The following is a 23,797-nucleotide window of genomic DNA, read 5'->3' on the forward strand; positions in this document are numbered from 1 at the left end:
CTTTTTTTAGTACCATTGGCCTCACTTTCTCTGTGTTATCTATCTGAATCTCTCATGCCATGTATATATTCATCATGTCCATTCGGTTTGGTTGAAACTTTCCGGTTTACGTTGTCTTAACTTCGTCCTGTAGCTTAAACTTATGGCTTCTTTCAAAGCCATTCATATTCCTCTCGCCATCTCCTTTTATCAGTCTTCTTTTAAGCTGTTGTTGTAGCAGTATTAAATCTTATACTCTTCACATCTGAATTTTTCCTGGTTTCCCTTTATGAACCTTTTCTAACCCTCATATATTAATATCCCTTTGATGTGTATTAACGGTCCTATTTTTAGGTGAAACTTTTCCAGCTTATGTTGTTATTCTCTTATTGAATTCTTTTTTCAGTTGAATTTCTCTTGCTTTTAATTGCCTCGCATCTCTTGCTCCTGTCCAAATCCCTCCTGGCTCTCAAGTCTCATTCTCTTTCACCTCACACTCTTAGGACTTAAATCCATAATACTTCCTCCTTCAGATGTTTCATATCCCTCATCCACAGTCCCTCCTAGTTTGTCAACCCTGTGTACCCTTTACATCTTCAGACTGAGGATTTTTGTACTTTCAAAGCTTCCAAAATTGTGCAGATTAAGTGAAGGGTTGTACAGTTTTTAAACTGCAGTCATGTTTCATGCCTTTCTTCTCATTTATTTCAGTAGAGTTAAATTCCAAGTGATTTCAATTGAAAGAGGAAATAATATGAATGCTATGTTGCTGTATGGCAAATAGATATTGTTGAGTTTGTTAAAATTAATTGATTGCAGTTTTGATAGTAGATACCAGCACTGTTAAGATTTTTTTTCCATACTCTTTATTGATTGATGATGTTTGATGGCAGTTTGGTTTTATGCAAGTTACTTATTTGTATACGTGAAAGGGAACACTGGAACTTCACATCCTTCGCGGTTTTCTAACTTCTGCCTTTTATTTGTCAGCCCTCCATGGCTTTGCATCATAGAACCCATCTAGCTCACTTGAAGAACACCCTTCTGTCATTCTAACCTTATCCCCTCCATGATAACTAATTGTTATTTGTTCCATTTCACCCCTGCCAGATACTTTTGGCTTTAGACAAATCTGAGCCCTAATACTTCAAGTCTTTCAGTCACAGCCTATTTTATTTCGCTCCTTAAGCATTTCATCTATCATGGCATGTGCAATGCATGAGTTGCTTGTAGAATTTGGCTGTGCTTTTTTTTTCAGTTGTATACCTGTTTCTTAGTTACAGTGTAAGGGAAATTTTTTGTGATGTGCTTTTTAGGTGATTTGGGCTTAATTGCAGCTTTTAGGGTTGTGAACTGTATCTTGTTAATGATGTTAAAGTATATAGTATAAGTAGATAATAAAATAGTAATAGTTTAGACTGGTTTAGTTTTACTGCTTATGCATCAGCGAGGTAGTGCTAGGAAACACAAAGAATGACCCATCCACTCGTATACACATATATATGCACATAAATGCCCACACATGCACATATACATATATATACATATCAACATATACACATATACATACATGTACATAAACATACACAGACATATGCAAATGTACACATGCACATATTCATACTTGCTGGCCTTCATCCGTTCCTGGTGTTACACTGCCCCACATGGAACAGCATCATTACCCTCTGCTTCAGCGAGGTAGCGTTAGGAAAACAGACATAAAAAGGTGACATTCATTCACACTCAGTCTCTAGCTGTCGTGTGATGCACCAAAACCACAGCTTCCTATCCACATCCAGGCCCCACATGGTTTACTTCAGACGCTTCACATGCCCTTGTTCAGTCCATTGACAGCATGTCAACCCCAGTATACCACATTGTTCCATTTCACTCTATCCTTTGCATGCCTCTCACCCTATTGTATATTTAGGCCCTGATCGCTCAAATCTTTTTCACTCCATCCTTCCACCTCCAGTTATGATGCTTTATTTTGTTTGTTTAAAGAAATATGTTGTTTAAAAAGGTAACATTTTCTTTCAGTGGTGAATTGAGTGGTGTACCATCTGTGACAGATGATACTACTAGTGAAGCACCTCAGCGTATGACTCCAGTGCAGTTTGGCAGACCACACATTGGTGCTCGATTCACACCAGGTGGTCAGCTGGTTATGGTGCTGCCAAAGGACCCAAGGGATGGGGAGAAGGCCTTGGTACAATTGCGAGATGTACAAAAGATGCTATGCTTAGATCCTATTGAAGATAAGATTGTTCAACGGTTGAAGAATTATCCAGGTCCACTTACATTGTAAGTATATTTTGAAGTTGTGCATGTTGACTAATGATTATTTAATCTTTGTCTTTTGTATTTTCTTTGATGCCCTTTCTGTGATGAAGATAATTTATTCTTATATGGTGTAAGGTTTACTGACAGGCAACCAGTTCAGAGATATATATCTAACTTTGTATAGGATCCTGGCTGGCAGTTTGAGCATAAAGAGGCAAATTTGAAATTGGTTGAAGAGAGGACTAATTGATTTTTAACTTGATTTTTATAACTATTCACTGCAGGTGGGGTATATATGTGAAATATTTTGTCTGTTCATAGTGGTTGGAGGGTATGCATCATTGGATGTTGAATCAGCCTTGAATACAGAAATAGTTAACTAAAATTTAAGCTATGTTTTTATCATGAAAAGTTGAAACCACATAAGAATACAAAAACAAACAAGAAACAAGAGATATATTCCTTAATTTACCCAAGGAGAAATAAGATTGTTTGTGAAAGTGTATCTAGTTAGTTAATTATCTTATTACTGCTTTTAATTTTGTGCTGATATAGAAATTTATTTGGTTTGTAATTTTCAAACTCTTTCCCAGGTCAGATATTCATAAGGATGTGGTGGTCAAATACTGTGAGCAGCAGGTTGCTGACGCAACTAGAAACCCAGCCATATCAGACAAGGAGTCAGTCATTCTGATTTGGGAGTATCTAGCACTGTTGGTTAAGCAAAATGGGAAACTTTATGGTAGTGATGTTGCTGGTCTTTTGTTAAAACAACAGGAAGTAAATGCTTTACCTCATCTCAATAGAGTAAACATAACACATGAAGATGACCTTCAAAGTCTTCCACCTGACAGCAGCCCACAGGATGAAGGTATTGACCTTCAGTCTCAGACAGTGGCTTCAACACTAATAAGAGATGAGGCTTTACTTCTCAAGAAGTTTAGAGAATATCTTTGTTTGGGTCGTAAACGAGAAGCTGTGGACTATGCAATGCGAGAAGGTTTGTGGGGTCATGCGCTTGCTCTGTCATACAAGATGGACACTACTACTCACACCCGTGTGCTAGCTGCATTTTCTAGTTCTGTCCCACGGACTGATGTCTTGTTGACGCTGTTTCAACAGCTTTCTGGGAAAAAGCCAGATATCACTAAGGTAAGATATTTTGCTTTTCAGTTAGATGTTGTATACTGAATTCCCGCTTCCTCTTTCCTAATCATCTCTTTGGGAGCAGCTGAGTGAGTGTGTTAGTACTTTTGATGCACAAGACTGGGTTATAGTGATGGGTGATTTGAATGCAAAGGTGAGTAATGTGGCAGTTGAGGGAATAATTGGTGTACATGGAGTGTTCAGTGTTGTAAACAGAAATGGTGAAGCGCTTGTAGATTTATGTGCTGAAAAAGGACTGGTGATTGGAAATACCTGGTTTAAAAATTGAGATATACGTAAGTATACGTATGTAAGTAGGAGAGATGGCCAGAGAGCGTCATTGGATTACGTGCTAATTGATAGGCACGCGAAAGAGAGACTTTTGGATGTTAATGTGCTGAGAGGTGCAACTGGAGGGATGTCTGATCATTATCTTGTGGAGGCAAAGGTGTAGATTTGTAGAGGTAATCACTTTTAACTTACTAGAAAAACTTTCACACTTCCTAGATGCCATAGATAAAGCAGGAGAGCCTTTGAAAATAATTGATGAAACTTGTAATTTAGAGATATAATGATGCTATGTTGAGAGGCATTGTGGTGCAAAACTCTGTGAGGTTGAAATGCATTTTTATGCTATGCTGGGACTGGCTTTATTGTTTTAAAAGAAATGCAGCTCATGAAGAATTCTTTTTATTAAGAAAATTTACTACACTTGCAGGACATGGTGACTTTTTTGCTCCTTTCATAAAGGAACTCTACAACTCATATTTTTGGTGCTTTTCTAATCACTGTATGCCAGATGTTAGCAGTCATTTCTTGTTGTGTTTGATGATGATTTGAATAAAAAGAGAACTTCAAAAATCTACCCACGAGAAAAGATTTGGTGGGCTGAGGTCTAGTGGTCTAATTAGCCATAATACTTTTGATTAAGCTGTCCTTGAAGTATCAGATCTAAGTACAAAATTAGTTGGGATGGGTTGGTTGCATTTCTTTTTGAACACCCAGTGTTCTCTAATTCAGTCTCATCCTAGCTTTTTAGAAACTTCAAAAGTGCCTTGGTAGGGATTTTATTCCTTGGTACATGAATGGGTATTGGATGACATTTGATTGATTGTACATTCAAACCAAAGACTTGATAAATTTTTTTATTCTCTGTGTGATCAGTTGAGATGTGAAACAAAATTGAGTTGCATAGCTGTACTGTAAATTGTTCAGGCTACATGCTTGAAGAAATGTAATGTTTTTTCAAAATATATATTTACTCATCAAAATACATAGTCTTTTTGGAAATGTATTGACCACCACCTTCTTTTATGTAATACCCACTTTTTCTCCGTATTTTTCCAACTTTTTGTAAAATTAGTGTTGGACCTTGTTCTAACGTATCCTTTTGATATCTGATATACACATATGAAACAACTGCTTTTCCAAACTTCATGTAGTGTTCTGTCAAATGAATTTTGTCTTAGTGCATGTCCAAGAGAGAAACTTATTATATTTATTTGGTGCATCCTCAGAGCTACACACCACAACAATGGGGTGACTGGCGACAACATCTGGCAGTGATGATATCCAATCCAACAGGACATAAGCAGCGTGATCAGGCATCAATTGTAGCCTTAGGAGACACTTTATTTTCCCAAGGACAGTTGTATGCTGCTCATTTCTGTTATCTAATGGCTGAAGTTGAATGGGGTTCTTTTTCCAGCAAGGACTCGAAACTTGTCCTCATCGGATCTTCACATCAACTTCCATTCCAGGTAATTAGTCTGTTCATATTTTCAAATATGTATATTGTATTTTATTATACTTGGTCGCCGTTTCCTGCGTCCATGAGGTAGCATCAGGAAACAGATAAAGGTTAACCCATCTACTCACACACACACACACACACACACACACACACACACACACACACACACACACACACTGTTCGCTGATGATACAGTGCTAGTGGCTGATTCGGGTGAGAAACTGCAGAAGCTGGTGACTGAGTTTGGTAAAGTGTGTGAAAGAAGAAAGCTGAGAGTAAATATGAATAAGAGCAAGGTTATTATGTACAGTAGGGTTGAGAGACAAGTCCATTGGGAGGTAAGTTTGAATGTAGAAAAACTGGAGGAAGTTTAGTGTTTTAGATATCTGGGAGTGGATTTGGCAGCAGATGGAACCATGGAAACGGAAGAAAGTCACAGGGTGGGGGAGGGGGCGAAGGTTCTGGGAGCATTGAAGAATGTGTGGAAGGTGAGAACATTATCTCAGAAAGCAAAAATGGGTATGTTTGAAGGAATAGTGGTTCCAACAATGTTATATGGTTGCGAGGAGAGGGCTGTAGATAGGGTTGTGCTGAAGAGGGTGGATGTGTTGGAAATTAGATGTTTGAGGACAATATGTGGTGTGAGGTGGTTTGATTGAGGAAGTAATGTAAGGGTAAGAGAGATGTGTGGAAATAAAAAGAGTGTGGGTGAGAGAGCAGAAGAGGGTGTTTTGAAATGGTTTGGTCACATGGAGAGAATGAGTGAGGAAAGATTGACCAAAAAGATATGTGTGTCAGAGGTGGAGGGAATGAGGAGAAGTGGGAGACCAAATTGGAAGTGGAAAGATGGAGTGAAAAAGCTTTTGAGTGATTGGGGCCTGAACATGCAGGAGGGTGAAAGGCGTGCAAGGAATAGAGTGAATTGGAACAATGTGGTATACCGGGGTCGATATGCTATCATTGGATTGAACCAGGGCATGTGAAGCGTCTAGGGTAAACCATGGAAAGTTCTGTGGGGCCTGGATGTGGAAAGGGAGCTGTGGTTTCGGTGCATTATTACATGACAGCTAGAGACTGAGTGTGAACGAATGGGGCCTTTGTTTTTTCCTAGCGCTACCTCGCACACATGAGGGTGGAGGGGGTTGTTATTCCATGTGTGGCGAGGTGGCGGTGGGAATAGATAAAGGCAGACAGTATGAATTATGTACATGTGTATATATGTATATGTCTGTGTGTGTATATATATGTGTACATTGAGATGTATAGGTATGTATATTTGCATGTGTGGACGTGTATGTATATACGTGTGTATGTGGGTGGGTTGGGTCATTCTTTCGTCTGTTTCCTTGGGGTACCTCGCTAACTTGGGAGACAGCGACAAAGCAAAATAAATAAAAAATAAATATATATATATATACACCTGTACATATTCATACTTGCTTGCCTCCATCCATTCATGGCACTACCCACCTCACAGGAAACTGCATCACTACCCTCTGCTTCAGCGAGGTAGTGCTAGGAAAAGAGACAAAAAGACTACCTTTGTTCACACTGAGTCTCTAATGTAGTAATGAGTTTTTATTAAGAGAGTGAAGCATAATACAGCTGTAAAGCTGAAAACATTGCACTAATGTTGCCCTCTGCCTGTGACCTGTTGAGGGTAAGAAGCAGCACTGGAGTTCACCAGTTATGGAGATTCATTTCCCATGGTCACTCCCTCAAGGGAGTTCTCAAAGGGAACATGTGTCAGAGATATAGGTAGATAGATAGATAGATACAGTAAAGCTTGTGTGAAAGTAGGGAAAGAGGAGGAGGAATGGTTCTTGGTGAAGGAGGGCCAGTGGCAGAGGTGTGTGATGTCATCATGGCTTTTTATTTTGTTTGTGGATTCATATGAGAGAACTTTGTTGGTGATAGGAAGAGATTGTTGAGGGATGGAAAAAGAAAGGTTTCCTGGGGAGATCTTTGAAGAGCTTAATGATTTTGTAGGTAAAGCCTTGGTAAATGTTTTTGGCTTGGAGCCAGCTGTTAAGTTTGCAGACCAATTTTTGTTGTTTTTGTGGAGGGAGGTGTCAGTTATCTTTTGTATGAGGATGTGTCATGATTATGTGTCAGATGCTTTTTTGATATTTATTGTCACAAGTGTTATGTGGGAGTGGGGTTGTGGATGGTTGAAGCATAGACAGGATGTGTTGTTGGAGGTTTGTTTACTGGTGAGTGATTAGTTATGAAGTAATGGGGATGAGAGTGGATTACTTTGTATATTTCAGTTTTTTCATATTCTTATCAGGTTACAAATGCTTGAGAGTTGTAATTGACAAACTAGATTAATGCAAGGATTTATGAAGCCTTTCTGCATTTCAGCTCTTTTGAGATTTAAGTGATCTGTTAATACCATTCTGCAGTAATAGTCTCATTTGCAGTAAGCCACATGGTAACTTAATAATTGCTGGTTTATATTGTTACTTCTAACTTTGTGTTTTCATATACTTTTATTCATTTTTCTCATTAGATTATTATATTTGAACATTTTATCTCACAGGCCTTTGCTACTAATGAAGCAATACAGTGTACCGAAGTGTATGAATATGCTCGGTCCCTTGACAGCAGCAACCCAGTATTGGAAACATTCCAGCCGTACAAACTTATTTATGCACTTAGGCTAACAGAATATGGTTTCCCAGCTGAGGCCCTAAGGTAATCTACTATTTCCAAATTTGTAAAGTGAAAGAAATTCTTATCATGGAATGTTGATTTTGAAATAAACTACATAATTGAATTTTCTCGTGATTCTTTATATGAATCTTTTTTTGGATCAAGGAAGAGTTCCATGCATTTATTGATTCTGTCCAAGAAATCTTGTGATCATTTTTATATATATGATATACAGAACATGCAACAATTTGTTAGATATGAATTCATGTTAATTCCATAACCAGGTTTTGTGTGATTTTCTGATGAGCCAGTAATGTATTAAGATTGCAGCTAATGCCTGAATGTGATGACACTAAATGATTACATGGGAAAGAGGATTACATTTTCTATACATTTATTTCACCATTTCAGCAGAAAGTAGGGTATTTCTTATAATTTGCTCCAAATATTGTAATCACCAGTCATGCCAAAATTGAGTGATTTTATCCGAATGAAGTATAAATGATATATGTACATGTGTATATATGTATATGTATGTATATATGTTGATATGTATTTGTATGTATGTGTGCGTGTATGGGCATTTATGTATATATACATGTGCATATATACCATCAGCTTGGTTTGCTGTGCTTCTGCAGCATTGCTGCAGCCAAGAATTATTACCCTATATTTGGAATCCTTACCTTCAGATGGAGACTCCTCAATATCTTGGTTGGGCAAGGGTTTTTTGTGGCATACTATGTTAGTACAGGGCATATTCATCAGCATTATGCGCTTGTTTTGGGATATAAGAAATTAACAGGATTGTTAATTGTCTCGGCTGCAGTGTAAACAGATTTTGTTGCCTTAGCACTGCAAACAGTGCTGCCGTAGTGGCAGATCCACAAACTAATAGCGGTAGATTCAAAATGTGACAGACCACAGAGTGCTTGAGTAGAGAGGTACAACCTGTATATTTGTGTGTGTGTGTGTGTGTGTGTGTATATATATATATATGTGTGTGTGTGTGTGTATATATGTGTGTGTGTGTGTGTGTGTATATATGTGTGTGTGTGTGTGTGTATGTATGTGTGTGTGTGTGCATGTGTGCACTTAACACTTGTGCACCTGTGAGAAAGATGGTCTCTACTTTGGTCTTTCTGAGAAACCTTTCATTGGAGGAAATCAAGAAAAAGGGTCTTTAGCATTTTTTCCATTGTCGTCGGATTACACCTTAGTTTAGATGTTGCAGATCTTCCTAATGTGTCTCTAGGGATGCCTCATTTGGGAGAAATGTATTTCAATGTACCTCCAACTCATCATTGAAGGTATTTGATTTTTTTTTATCTTATGTCAAAGATTTTTTTTTTTTTTTTTGTAATCCTTTTTCGTGTGGATATGTTCTGTTCGTAGGACAGACTTCAGAGTAGGGAAAAGTAGGTTTTAGCAGTTGAAAGCCTTTTCTCTTCAATGTGGTGTCTTGCTGGCATGTTTTCTTTGTTTTCTTCCTTGCTCTGCCTTCCTGTCCTTTTTATGGAAAACCTTCTCCCTGTACTTTATGTGACTTTCTTTTACGGTGGTTCTTTTTGTGACTGCTTATTTGGTAGTTCCTGTGATGTACAAAATGCTTCCCCAGGTAGAGTGAAAGTGAGTTAGTATGTGACATTGGATTGCTAGTGGTCTCTTATTGGCCTAGGATAGACCCATAATGAGCCAGCAGCTGTTATCACATTTGTATGGTTTGCTAAAGGGGAAAGAAGGTTGGTGCCTCTTCACCAGTAGTCATGAGAGTTAGAAGGTCGTGTCTCATATATTCCAAAGTAGAAATCTTATGCTTGTGGGACAACACCTTAGAAAGAAAAGGTTTTTCAATTTCCTGAAACTCCATTTCTTATGAATTAGATTTCCATCTATAGTGAGGTGAATTTTTGTGATCATTGCTAATTCATTTAGACTACATGTATAAATGCTGTGATTGTCTTGCAGATACTGTGAGGTGATCACTCAGTTGGTACAGAAGATGCCAGCAGCATATCAGGGTGACTTCCTTTCTCATGTGTATGACCTAGCTTCACGTCTTAAGTACCATGACCTTCACTATCAGATGTGCCAGGGAGAAGTATCAGAAATGCCAGATCCCCAGTGGCTTACTAATCTGCAAAGCATTGTGAATGCAGCAAAAGCCCGTGCGGCTCAGGTAGCTGCAGCAGAAGATGAACATCGAGCTCAGCAGTCTCAAGACCACTTAGTAGTTAAGGATTCCTACTATGGCGTAGCTGGTGCACCTGATTCTAATCAGCAAGTTCCTTATTCAGCTGTAGAGTCTTATCAGACTAACTACATTACATCAAATAATTCTTATCACAGTTTGAATGCTACAACTAATTCTTACTCACAAAGTCATGCTGTAACAACAGATTCATATCCAGAACAAACATACTCTGCAGATGCATTAGATGGAGTATGTCAAAACCAGTATCCAACCAGTCACCAAGCAGCCTTTCAGTTACCAAGTGATGGAGTGGGTGCTCCGCTGAGCTCCAGTGAAGCTAGCCAAGCAAATGAAATGATGGCTTGTTCAAAGGTTTGTTAATTCATGACAACACACTAGTTGATGTATGATAAAATTTAGTCTGTGACTTTTCTTGCACCATTTGTAGTCCACTCCCCCTTTTTCTGTATGTAATGATCTGTCTGTACTGTAAGAGGAGGGAGGTTTACACTTATAGGGTCCCATCTCCTAAACATTTTCTTTTATCTTACTTCTGTCCTCATTCAGCATATTCCATTCATTCACCACTTTACTATAAAAGTACATCTTTACATCTTTTTCAGCAATTATCCTACATAGTTTCATTATATGTCCTCTTGTTGTTATCTCCCCACTTCTCTCGAAGAATTGTTCTTTATTGTTATAGGTCCTGTTAAAAATTAAGGGTTGTGATCAGGTCACTTCTCTCTTACATGGTGGGCTGATGTAAGGCCTCCAGTCTTTCCCAGTAACTGTCTTTGTTGCTTTCCTCTGGACTTACACTTTTGGGTCTTACCAGGTACACTCAACAGACTTGTCTTTTAGTAATACTGCCATTCACTTTTGCCCTTTCCTTTATATAATGGCACTATACAGGCACCTCATTTTAAGCCATACATATATTGAACATCCTGACTAACTGATCAACACTGTTGTCATCCTCCTTGAGAAATTCAACTGCAGTCTTATTAACTCCAGCCTTTTTGCCACACTGCATCTTCCCCAGAAGTTTTACCGTCTTTTCTTTTTTTCACCAGTCCATTTGCCATGACTCTTGCACTGCATTCGTTTAAAAGTGATTCACTGTATGGTGATTTCACAGAATTGTGTTTTCTAGGAAGATGCTCTCATCAGTAAGCAGGAATCAGGTTTACCTTCAATACACATTCTTTTTCTGTTTCTGTTGTTCTCATAAGTGTACATACTACCTCCCACATGCTGTACTTTTAACCCTTTAGCCATGAGCATTAACTCAAGTTGATGTATAGATCATTGCAGTTCACTGTGAAAAGCAGCATAAGTGAGTGGCTAATAAAAAACATTGAATATTCCATGTGGTTGGTCGGTACTTCCATGGTCAGAATATGACAATGGGAACCCAGGTTATTTTAGTTTCTGCTCATGCTTGAGTTTAAACCTCCCAGGCTCAACAGTAACTGATTAATCATCTCATACCAATCTTATACAGTATTGCTTTCTATGTTTTATTTTTTACATATTAAAAACTAATTTAGGTAAGTTATGGATGTCATGTCGACACCACTAGTGCCCAGTAAGTGTTGCCATGTGTCCTTGGCAGTTTTTTTTCAATTATAAACAGAAGTCCAGATCATGGCTGGGCTTGAATTGAAATGTGGGGTTGTTAATGAAAAGGAAAAGAAGAGACAAAGTAAAGTACTTATGAATTTTGGAGGAAGTGAAAAGCCAATCTTTTGAAATGTGCCAGGTCATAGCTGATGGGAAAGACATGAGGGGGTAGAGAGTCTCAAAGCTTTAAGGTGTAGGGAAAGAAACGGTCATCAAAAGAGCCCACCCTTGAGTTGCCAACGACCACACAGTAATCATGTGATGCAACAGGTTGCTGAGTATTGCATGGTCTAGCTAGTGATTGGGGCACACAGCAGCCAACTCTTAGGAGCAAAAGCCAAAGTAATACTATAACAGTGAAAGTAAACCAACATTGAAGCACTGGGCAAGTGGGTCAGCTTTTAAAGTTAGCCTGGGAGTGTTAGTAAGTCAGACCACTTTTGACTCATCTCTGTCAAGGAAGGTTGCAGAGCTAGAGCTATCCCAGATGTGAGAGCAGTGCTCTTCACAAGGATGGATCAGTCCACTATATAAATGGAGCAGCTTTTTAGGTAGAAACGAGATTTACACACCTAACTAGGCCATTCGATTTCTTAGAAGCAAACAGAGGCAGACTTTGCTATTTCCTTAATGTGGGATTTCCATGATACAGTATAGGTCCCATCCAAAACAATGACTCATTCATCAGCTGACTTTGATGTCACCTCCTGTAGAGTGATTCATTTATTGCTTATTCTTGTTTTCCTTTTTCTTTCATAATTTAAGTAAGTTATGTATGGTATGATAAGATATGCTCTGTAAGTGTATGTTATTTATTATAGTGCAAAAATAAAGATATGCAGTGATGGCATGTGTTGTTGATTAATGCACAGGAGTTAGCAACTGGAGGCTGTATAGCATTCACATTGATTTTTTCTGAATCCCTCATTGTGTGTTTTGTTCTGAAGGTATGGTGTATTATAATGTGCAAATTCTGTTTTTCCTCCAGCCCTGACAATTGTTTCTTTGTAAGTGTAAGGAGCAGGAAATTGGTTACATTTGAGGAAGTTTATGCCATCCTACAGGCATCAGGTCTTGAATACTGTACATTATTTTAATTTATCTTGATATTTTTTCTTTCCTATCAGATTTTTTGTTTTTAAGAAATATCAATTTCAAATATGGAAACTTTATGGTTTTGACTTGATTAAAAAAGTAGGTAAAAAAAGAGGACTGGTACAATTTTTATACTTTATTGGAGAACTTACACTTCTTGGGAATGCAGCTAGAAATTAATTCCACTGCCAGAAGGTTAAGCAGTGCTTCCCTAAAAACCTTTGATTTCCTCCTCTTCCATTCCTCAAGTTCATTTACTGTTACCTTATGCCATTCTTCTTTCAGTGTCCTCTGGTGTCTGTGCACACAGGCAACTTTTTCAAGTTTGCTCACTCACATTTTCATGTGTATACAGTTTCCTCTTTTCCTAAAGCCACCCCCAAGTTTCACAGTTGCCTCCATCGGGAAGTGACCAGACATTCCACTGTTGCCCCTCTTAACACATTGCTTTTGCATGCCCATCAGTTAGCATGTAATTCATTAACACTTGTTGACCCCAACCCCACTAACCCACATACACTTATGTATGCAACTTTTTATAAACTGTATTCCCATTCACTGTTCCTCTTTCTGCACAGAGCTCAGCAAGCTTTTTCCCACTTTCATTTACAAAAGGGAGCCCATGCTCTTGGTTGACAAATCAGCCACCTTTCAGATCCTCTAGCTTTGAGAACTAATCATTATCATTAAAACTGTGAAAGTGCACTCTCATGATCTTTCAAAATGCCTTCATTAATTCACTTCTTTCACTACTAGGTATTTAAGCAATAACTATCATTGAAATCCAGATCACCCTTCACCTCACTTCCTTGCACTTTTCAATGGAATTCTGTAGCTCATTCCTCATCACAAGTGCCACCCATTGATCCTGTACTCCTAGAACATTAGTGAACCACTTTTTCCTCTTTTCCTCCAACTTTGTCTTGCTCAGAGTCATGTCATCCAGATTTTTCTAATCAAACATTGCACATCCTCCCTTCTTTTCATCCAGGTTACAGTTATGCACATTCAGACAGCTTAGCCTGGGATTTTGAGGAAAAGTCTTCATTTGGCTCCTTCTTTCTGCTTCTGCTTTTAGAAGGTGATGTAATAAGATATGAGAATTTCCAGCCTCCCACTTGTGTGTTAGTTATCTCATGTTACAGACAGTACATACATGGGTAGCCTTCTTACTCCCTATCATTAAGGATACGCAGCATACCTAATTACTATAGTTATTGTATTTTTTAAGTTTTACTTATATTTATTATAATTTACAAGGTATATTAAAATCAATTTAAGAAACATTATTAGATGTAAAGAGTGTTTATCACTGGGATTAGGGGAGATAGAATACTGTCCACACATCTGTGTGTTGTAGAAGGGGATGAAGAGGGACAGGAATAGGAGACTGGAAATCATTCCCTTCTGTATTACCATCCAAAAGAAGGAACAGAGGCAGGAGCCAAATGAGGAGGGTTTTTCCTGTAAGTTCATTCATTTGTTCTAGATGATTTCTTTCTTGCAAGGTAAATAATGAATACGTGAAAGAGAAAGATAAAGACTTAAGGTAATGAAAGTTTTTGTTTATATTATTGTGATTGGAAATTTATTGTATATTTTCTTTCATATACTATTTCTATTTGAAGATTATTGACAAAATATAGTGAGAGCATGTACTGTTATAGTCAGTCAGTACTCATTAAATACTCTGTACTTATTCATCTGCAGGAAGGTGCATCATTAAGTGGTGAAGTTCCTGTAATGCAACAACCTCCTCAGGATCAATCTCAGTACTCTTATAGTGGTGGATACTGGCCAGAATACTCTCAGCAGGACCCTACTGCTTCATCTTATATGCAGACTTATCCCTCTGTTACTGCACACAGTAGTCTTCCACCCACATCTGGTCAGTATTATGATGAATTATTATATTAAGATTAGGTTTTTCAGATGAAATAGGGTAGCCAGACTTATTTTGCCACTCAGTAAATCTGCATGGTAAAAAGTACACTAGTACTGAATGATATAGGGGCATATAACTTTCTCCTACTTGGGAAACTTTTGAAAATGGTATACTGGTTCAGTATCAGAAAAATTGAGAAAGATAAGACTTTAATGAGGCAGTGGCCAGAAACTTCTTTTGTAAGAAAACAAGGACTGTAGCTTCACAGTGCCTTTGTCTACAGTAAAATACAACTCCACAGTGAAGGACTTTATGGGAAAAAGTATATGTGTTGAAGCTCCCTTTTTTTTGCAGAACCTCATATATTCTTGGTCCAAATTGCTGCCTGTGAAAACAGTATCAGATCAGCTTTAGATGATTTTTTCATTCATGAAGGAAGCTGTAATCTTGTGAAATGTTTAGTTATTGGAGAAGGAAATTGTATGTTTGTAAAACTTTCCTTACTTATCCTTTTGTGTGTGTGTTCTCTTTTTTTCTTCCGAAAGAAGGAACAGAGAAGGGGGCTAGGTGAGGATGTTCCCTCAGGGGCCCGGTCCTCTGTTCTTAACGCTACCTCGCTGGTGCGGGAAATGGCGAATAGTTTAAAAGAAAAAGATTTGTTTTGTTTTACATTGCAGCTATGCTGCATAGCGAGACCCAACTTTATTTTTAGTCTCTTACTTATGATATTTTATCCCTGGGGATAGGGGAGAAAGAGTATTTCCCATGTATTCCCTGCATGTTGTAAAAGGCAACTAAAAGGGGAGGGAATGGGGGACAGGAAATCCTCCCTTTCAGTTTTTACTTTTCCAAAAGAAGTAACAGAAAAGGGGGCAAAGTGAGGATTTTTCCTCTGAGGCTCAGTCCTCTGTTTTCAATGCTTCCTCTCTAATGTGAGAAATGGTGAACATGTATGATAAAACTTATATTTTGTTTTCCTTTGACATATCTAACTTTACAGCTCTAAATGCCTAAGAGTTGTACCTAGGTTTAAATGACTGTAATGTCTTGGCTTTAATTACTATTATTGTTTAAAGGGCTTAATTATTTTTGTTAATATTTCAGATATCTAATAGCCAAGCAAGGTGTGCTTGTCCTTCTTGAAGGCTTAGACTAAGATGGCTGAATGTGCTTGGATGAAACCAGGATGAGAAGGAAGAGCTAGGTATTATGTTTGGAGAGAGGAGCCTGGATGTTATAGATCCGAGGGAAAACAAGCTTAAGGAGAAGGACATTGGCATGCACAGTGCATCAGACTGGGGAGGACAGTGGCTTTGGGCATATGATGTGTGGACCAAGTGCTTGAAAATTTTGAGAAGTATTCAGAGAAAGCTATGGATTTGTATGTGGCATCTGTGGATCTGGATAAAGGGTATGATATAGTAGGGAGAGATTTATTGTGCATGGCATCATGAACATATGATGTGGAAGGAAAGCTACAATCAGTGTTTTTATTGAGAGAGTAAGGCATATGTGTAAATAGGATGCAAGGAGGATGAGTGGTTCCATGTGAAGGTGTGTCTGCATCATGTATGTTTAATCAGGTTATGGTTGGATGGTGAGGGAGATAATGTGAGGATCCTAGAGAGAGGGGAGTCTCAACAGCAAGTCAGTTGTTGTTTGTGGATGACATAGAAAACTGCAGAGGCTTGTGTGTGTGTTTAGGAAAGCATGTGAAAGGAGGAAGTTGATGTGAATGAAATTAAGGTTGTTATGTTTAACGGGGGGAGAGACAAGTTGTTTGGCATGTTAATGGAAAGAACATGGAGGAAGTGGAGTATTTTTGCTACCTGGAAGTGGACCTGACAGTGGATGGAACTAATAGAGCTGAAGTGAATCACTGGATAGGTGAGGGTGTAAAGGCTCAGGGTACATTGAGGAGTGTGTGGAATGAGAGATTACTGTCTGTGAGGACAAAGATGGATATGCTTGTTGGTATGGTAGTCCCATCAGTGCTGTATAGGTGTGAGTTGTGGGCCCTAGATACAAAGGTATAGAAGTCCCATCAGTGCTGTATGGGTGTGTGTTGTGGGCCCTAGATACAAAGGAATAGTAGAGGGTGGATGTGATGGAAATGAAAATCTCAAGGACAATATGTGGTTTGAGGAGGATTGATAGTGTAAAGAATTAAGTGCAAGTGAGAGGTGTTTCAGTAAACTGAGTATGATTTAGAAGGTGTAATGACATATGGAGACAAAAGGAGAGGATCAATGAAGAGAGGCTATTTAAGAGAATGTGTGTGTCAAAAGTGGTGCAAGAGCAAAGGGGAGGGGAAGGGGGAAACTAAGAAGGAGATGGAAGGATGGATTGAAAGAGACTTTTAGTTGTCAAACTCAAGCATACAGGAGGATGACATGTGGATATTGTAGAGCCTTTAGGAGCAATTTGGTATAGAGGGGAACATTCTGTTGCCTTTAAGTAGATTTTTTCATTGCATATTGAATATAATTGAGAGTTTCATTTGAAGTTCTGTTGTAAAACTGGATGGAATACATTATAGATGTAATGGAAAAGCTCCAAGAACTAAGATTTCTCCTCATTGGAAGAGGAGAGAGAAGGACAGGCATGGATGAAGCTTTCTAGGTTTTCAGTGAGACCAGCAATCTTGTTTGTGAACGGGTTTTTGAAATTAACAAGGAAAGATCAACAAAAGCATGAAATTGAATAAAAAAAACATGACAGGAAAAGTCTTAAGGATTAATTGTGTAGTGCTATTTAGAGTGATGGATGAAGGGAGTAAGCTCAAATGGTGACTGTGAATGCAGACATTGTACAGATATTAAAAGAGTTGTATTATGCTAAAGGCACCTTTAGAGGCAGGTCCTCAGTGGCTTATAACTTCTTCCCTGCACTTTACAAATAGATGATTACACAATCATTTTAGCTAAATGTTATTTATGTATACTAATTTTGTCTTTTAATCTTGGAACAGCTCCCAGTATGTACATAAGTTCACATAGTGAGGATTCAGGTTATTATTTCAATATCAGTTTAGTATTGTATATATTAGAGTTCAACATATGCTTGAAAATCTAAGCTTTAATGGCAGTATGGTATTGTATACTACACATATCTAAGATTGAGTGGAATACTAGATTGTAGAGTAAAACTTGGTTGATTTAGTAATATGTTAACTGTTTCATTTTTTCAATGTGCTCATTTTTTCGTTCATATAATAGTGCATGTATAATCTTTCCCTATACTATAAACTACTACAAAAGACCCAGAAACATTGCTTTGTGAATTTAGGGAATTTTGTCAGTTTTGGCTGTCACATAGATCAGGTGCTCATTTCATGTTAGCTAAAAGAAATAAATGTGTAAAGAGAGCCATCATAGCAAGGCATATGACAGAAAGTCTTTTAATTTTTCCTCCATAACCACTCTCCCAGCACTCACCCTCTCATTTACTTTTGAACCTTCTTGTAAACACGCTGTTTTTATCTCCTTAGGGTCCTTTAACTGTAGTCTTCTGCCACTTCTAATTGGGCATGCCCACACTATATATCTCCCCTCAAGAAATCAACTTTGGCACTTCTTTTTCATTTTTTTTTTTTTTTTTTTTTATACTTTGTCGCTGTCTCCCGCGTTTGCGAGGTAGCGCAAGGAAACAGACGAAAGAAATGGCCCAACCCCCCCCCATACACATGTATATACATACGTCCACACACGCAAATATACATACCTACACAGCTTTCCATGGTTTACCCCAGACGCTTCACATGCCTTGATTCAATCCACTGACAGCACGTCAACCCCGGTATACCACATCATATTGGTTCCAAAACCTTGCAAAACCGTTCATCATAAAGTCAGACCTGCCTTCATGAAAAGAAAGTGTGCTGATATGACATTTACTCTTGGTAAAAGGTCTTTATAAGATCGTTGACCAAGTGCATCTCCAATACTTCTATGATTTAACTTTTCCCCTCTAACCGATAAAGCTGCCCTTTTTTTATGTTGTTTTCCTCTAATATAACTGGATAATTTTGCATATAATCCTCAGCCTCCATCTTTTCCAACTGAAGCTTTTTCATTCCAATTATTTTCCATGTGAAAGCCTTCCTGTTACTTTCCCAGCTCGAAAAGGACAAGGCGTATGACCCAGATGGCATACCTCATCCAAGTCTTGAGGGAATGTAGCTCAGAGCAAACTTTGATCCTTTCTTCCAATGTCATTAATTTCTAAGAATCACAGCCTATATCTAAGAAAAGAGACCACTTTAACCCATCCAATTATCACCTCACTGCTTACACTCTTGGCACATCCAACATCTTTGAAGCTATCCTTAGCTTTCATTTTCTCAATTACTGAGACTCATTCCCTTCTTTCTTACCATCAAATGAATTTTGCAGTGCTAGGTTTACTATGATTTTTCATCACAACTTGGTGGTAAGCAAGACCAGGATCACTCATCATACATGTGGCTACAAATTGTAGTTGATGACAGGCTTATTCTTACAGATGTAAACAGGCAAGATAAATTAGATTTTTATACACTGACAGGATTAATTGGAGTGCAGTCATTAACTAGGAACCAAAGCTCTTATCAGCTGTACTTTAAGGCAAACCACATATATTGAAAAACCCTTTTATGATGGAACTCAGTGTATTGGAATTCAGCTTCCAGTGGACCCTTTGGTCCCATTGGACTAAGTTAGGGAAAAATTTCTTTACACAGCAAATTTAGTTTGGTAAGTTAATGACTCATCAGTCTAAATTTTGGATGTAATGGAAGTCTCTTAGTTCCTGACTTAGTCGACACAGTGTTTTTGTTCTGTCCACACATGCACAGATATATGCTGATTACAATACTTTATTGGTGTAATGTTATCTTTTGTAATTTTACTCCTCCAAAGATAATTTAGATAGAAATTTCAAAATGAAACAAAACATAGCGTGCCAGTCTGTGATAAGCACCTACTTGGTCACTGCATAAACAAACTTGGTTGATGCATTGACCAGGTGTTAGCTACATAATTAGCTAACAGTATAAACATCTTCATTTAGATATCTTCATCAGTGACTCTGTCATCTGAGAATTGTGAAATTGTTCAAGAAATATGAGGAAAAAAGTGAAATTTTTTTTTATACTTCTGACATGCTGGTATGTTATCTTAGCCAAGATTTTTAGCCATGGTTTTGGGCTTGATTGTTAGAGAAACACCCGATTGTGAATACTAGGCACCTGCTATAGCTCAGAATATTGTCTATACTGAGATTTTTGCATTTTGTATTGCAACTATGGATTTTGTTGGCTCTCTGTATGTAGAATCTACTCTGTGATGAATAGTAGTTTAATGAACAGGTAGTACTTTAGGTAGTTGGTAAATATTCAGGTAGTGTATAAAACATTAGGTTAATAAACAGGTAGTATATTATTGTTACAATTCCTTCCTCTCTCTCTCTCTCTCTCTCTCTCTCTCTCTCTCTCTCTCTCTCATACTGATAGTACAGTACAATTTATACAGTAGTATATAGGGCTAATGGTCTCTTTTGTTATTATTCTTGTATTAATGATTAAATAAGGTTTGAAGATTTTTATTACTCAATTTTAGATAAATATGTATTCAAGATTCAAAATTCTAGGATAGAAAGGTTTAGTACTTGGGTGAACGAACTGATTCCATAATTTGGCAGTTATGTGGTAGTGAAATTCTGGTAATTGATCTATTTTTATATGGGGGAAAGGTGCACTTTATTCTTTTGTGATATTGGAACATGTTTTTATCAATATTGAAGAGCAGTCTGTTTATTCACTGTTATTGTAAATTTACAGAAGGAAGTGGAGATCAGAGGTCTTGCAATGTTCCATCTATATCACAACCAAATAGCTTTAGCAACTGTCAACCAAGCCAACAGTCATATCAGCCTTGGGATCAGCAGCAGCAGCAAGAAAATACAGATATGTATGGTCATATGTCATCCAGATCTCCAGAACTCACAGACTCGGAACCTAGCACCCAGACTGAACGAACACCAGAAGAGGAGGCATATTGGGCAGAAATGACTGGCAAGAAGGTGAGAGAGGAGTAGTGTGTTGGGTTTGAGTACTGGATTATAATTTATGAGCATCAGAAAACTCTTCCTTTTATGGTTGTCAAATGTTTATCTCCCAGAGGCCTAATATGATTTATCACCAAGGATTTTGCCCTCATTGACCATCATAGTGTTTATGAAGCTGGCTAATGCTTGTTCATAGAGATCCAACAACCATACAGCATCCTACCCAGGTCTGTGACATCAGTGATGCAGGGCTATGACTAGTTTCTCTTGGCCACCAACCCACACAATCACTAATTCTGACTTCCTTTGTGTATTACTATTGACTGTTGTTCCTGTCTTTCATCAGTTTATGTTATATTCACCGTATGACTGTCACTTCAGACCTTATATCAAATCTGTATGCCAATACTTTGTTTTTGGAGATATGTATCGTAAGTACTTTATGTTTTATTTTATCAACTTTTAATAAAGTTTGTGTAGATGGCAGTCTGTTGGAGTAATGATTGATGTTACATTTGCATATCATAATCTTTGATGTGCATTTTTTCATCACTTAGATTTGGCGGGCTTGTCCTTGTAGCAATTAACGCCTCATATGTAACAGAAGAAAATTCTAGGAAATTTGTTAGACGAGATCTTTTGTCATGGCAGCCGTGTTGGTTGTCTGACGTTATTTTATAATACAGAAATTTCACAATATACATATGTAAGTAAAAGTAAGGAAAGTTTGGCTGTGGCAGCAATATCTGCATAAACTGTGTAATACCTCTGTCTCATGCCTGAAGGGCAACCAAGCTGAAGTTGCATGAATGCTTTCAGTATTCACAAATTTCTTCATACTCCTACCTAGAACTAATTCAAGAATTGAGGAAGGAGATCTCAGTATCTTATTTGTACTTGTGGGGAGGTTACTCGTGCTGTCAATGGATTGAACCAGGGCATGTGAAGTGTCTGGGGTAAACCATGGAAAGGTCTGTGGCGCCTGGATATGGAAAGGGAGCTGTGGTTTCAATGTATTACATATGACTGATTGTCAATGAATGTGGCCTTTGTTGTCTTTTCATGGCCCTACCATGCACATGCACACAGGGGAGGGGGAGGGGGGGTTTAGCATTTCATTTGTGGCAGGGTGATGACGGGAATGGATGAAGGCAGCAAGTATGAATATGTGTATATATGTCTGTGTATGTATATGTTGAAATGTATAGCTATGTATATGTGCATGTGTGGGTGCTTATGTATATACATGTGTATGTGGGTTGATTGGGCTATTCTTTTGTCCGTTTCCTTGTGCTACCTCGCTAACGTAGGAGACAGCAACTAAGCATAATGATAAAAAAAATATGGGAGGTAAGTTTGAATGGAGAAAAACTGGAGGAAGTTAAGTGTTTTAGATATCTGGGAGTGGATCTGGCAGCGGATGGAACCATGGAAGCGGAAGTGAATCATAGGGTGGGGGAGGGGGCGAAAATCCTGGGAGCCTTGAAGAATGTTTGGAAGTTGAGAACATTATCTCGGAAAGCAAAAATGGGTATGTTTGAAGGAATAGTGGTTCCAACAATGTTGTATGGTTGTGAGGCGTGGGCTATGGATAGAGTTGTGCGCAGGAGGATGGATGTGCTGGAAATGAGATGTTTGAGGACAATATGTGGTATACCGGGGTTGACGTGCTGTCAGTGGATTGAATCAGGGCATGTGAAGCGTCTTGGGTAAACCATGGAAAGTTGTGTGGGGCCTGGATGTGGAAAGGGAGCTGTGGTTTTGGGCATTATTGCATGACAGCTAGAGACTGAGTGTGAATGAATGGGGCCTTTGTTGTCTTTTCCTAGCGCTACCTCGCACACATGAGGGGGGAGGGGGATGGTATTCCATGTGTGGCGAGGTGGCGATGGGAATGAATAAAGGCAGACAGTGTGAAATGTGTGCATGGGTATATATGTATGTGTCTGTGTGTGTATATATATGTGTACATTGAGATGTATAGGTATGTATATTTGCATGTGTGGACGTGTATGTATATACATGTGTATGGGGGTGGGTTGGGCCATTTCTTTCGTCTGTTTCCTTGCGCTACCTGGCAAACGCGGGAGACAGCGACAAAGCAAAATAAATAAATATAAATAAGTTTTTTTTTTCTTTTCTTTTGTTGCTGTCTCCCGCGTTTGCGAGGTAGCGCAAGGAAACAGACGAAAGAAATGGCCCAACCCACCCCCATGCACATGTATATACATACGTCCACACACGCAAATATACATACCTACACAGCTTTCCATGGTTTACCCCAGACGCTTCACATGCCCTGATTCAATCCACTGACAGCACGTCAACCCCGGTATACCACATCGATCCAATTCACTCTATTCCTTGCCCTCCTTTCACCCTCCTGCATGTTCAGGCCCCGATCACACAAAATCTTTTTCACTCCATCTTTCCACCTCCAATTTGGTCTCCCACTTCTCCTCGTTCCCTCCGCCTCCGACACATATATCCTCTTGGTCAATCTTTCCTCACTCATTCTCTCCATGTGTCCAAACCATTTCAAAACACCCTCTTCTGCTCTCTCAACCACGCTCTTTTTATTTCCACACATCTCTCTTACCCTTACATTACTTACTCGATCAAACCACCTCACATCACACATTGTCCTCAAACATCTCATTTCCAGCACAACCATCCTCCTGCGCACAACTCTATCCATAGCCCACGCCTCGCAACCATACAACATTGTTGGAACCACTATTCCTTTAAACATACCCATTTTTGCTTTCCGAGATAATGTTCTCGACTTCCACACATTCTTCAAGGCTCCCAGAATTTTCGCCCCCTCCCCCACCCTATGATCCACTTCCGCTTCCATGGTTCCATCCGCTGCCAGATCCACTCCCAGATATCTAAATGTTTGAGAACTGTATGTGGTGTGAGGAAGGTTGATTGAGTACATAATGTTGGGGTAAGATAAAGATGTAGTAATAAGAAGATAGACTGAGAGAGCTGAAGAGTGTGTGTTGACATGGTTTGAATACACTAAAAGAATGAGTGAGGAGAGGTTGACAAAGAGGATACTAGTTTCAGAAGTGGATGGGATAAGAAGACCAAATTGGAGATGGAAGGGTGGAGTAACAGAATTTGAGTGCTT

General features: G+C 38.6%; 1 protein-coding gene across 11 annotated transcripts in view; it reads left to right on the top strand.

Moving 5' to 3' along the window:
• Positions 1–23,797, top strand: part of LOC139755543 (uncharacterized) — a 118,139-nt gene that overhangs the window by 60,886 nt on the left and 33,456 nt on the right. For all 11 annotated transcript variants that reach the window (XM_071674025.1, XM_071674043.1, XM_071673966.1 and 8 more), the window contains 7 exons: positions 2,020–2,283; positions 2,856–3,414; positions 4,926–5,168; positions 7,704–7,858; positions 9,785–10,382; positions 14,442–14,619; positions 20,435–20,676. In XM_071674025.1, coding sequence (XP_071530126.1) covers positions 2,020–2,283; positions 2,856–3,414; positions 4,926–5,168; positions 7,704–7,858; positions 9,785–10,382; positions 14,442–14,619; positions 20,435–20,676 — 2,239 coding nt within the window. The remainder of the gene's footprint in view (positions 1–2,019; positions 2,284–2,855; positions 3,415–4,925; positions 5,169–7,703; positions 7,859–9,784; positions 10,383–14,441; positions 14,620–20,434; positions 20,677–23,797) is intronic.

Source organism: Panulirus ornatus, chromosome 2 (assembly GCF_036320965.1).
Source record: "Panulirus ornatus isolate Po-2019 chromosome 2, ASM3632096v1, whole genome shotgun sequence".
NCBI lineage: Eukaryota > Metazoa > Arthropoda > Malacostraca > Decapoda > Palinuridae > Panulirus > Panulirus ornatus.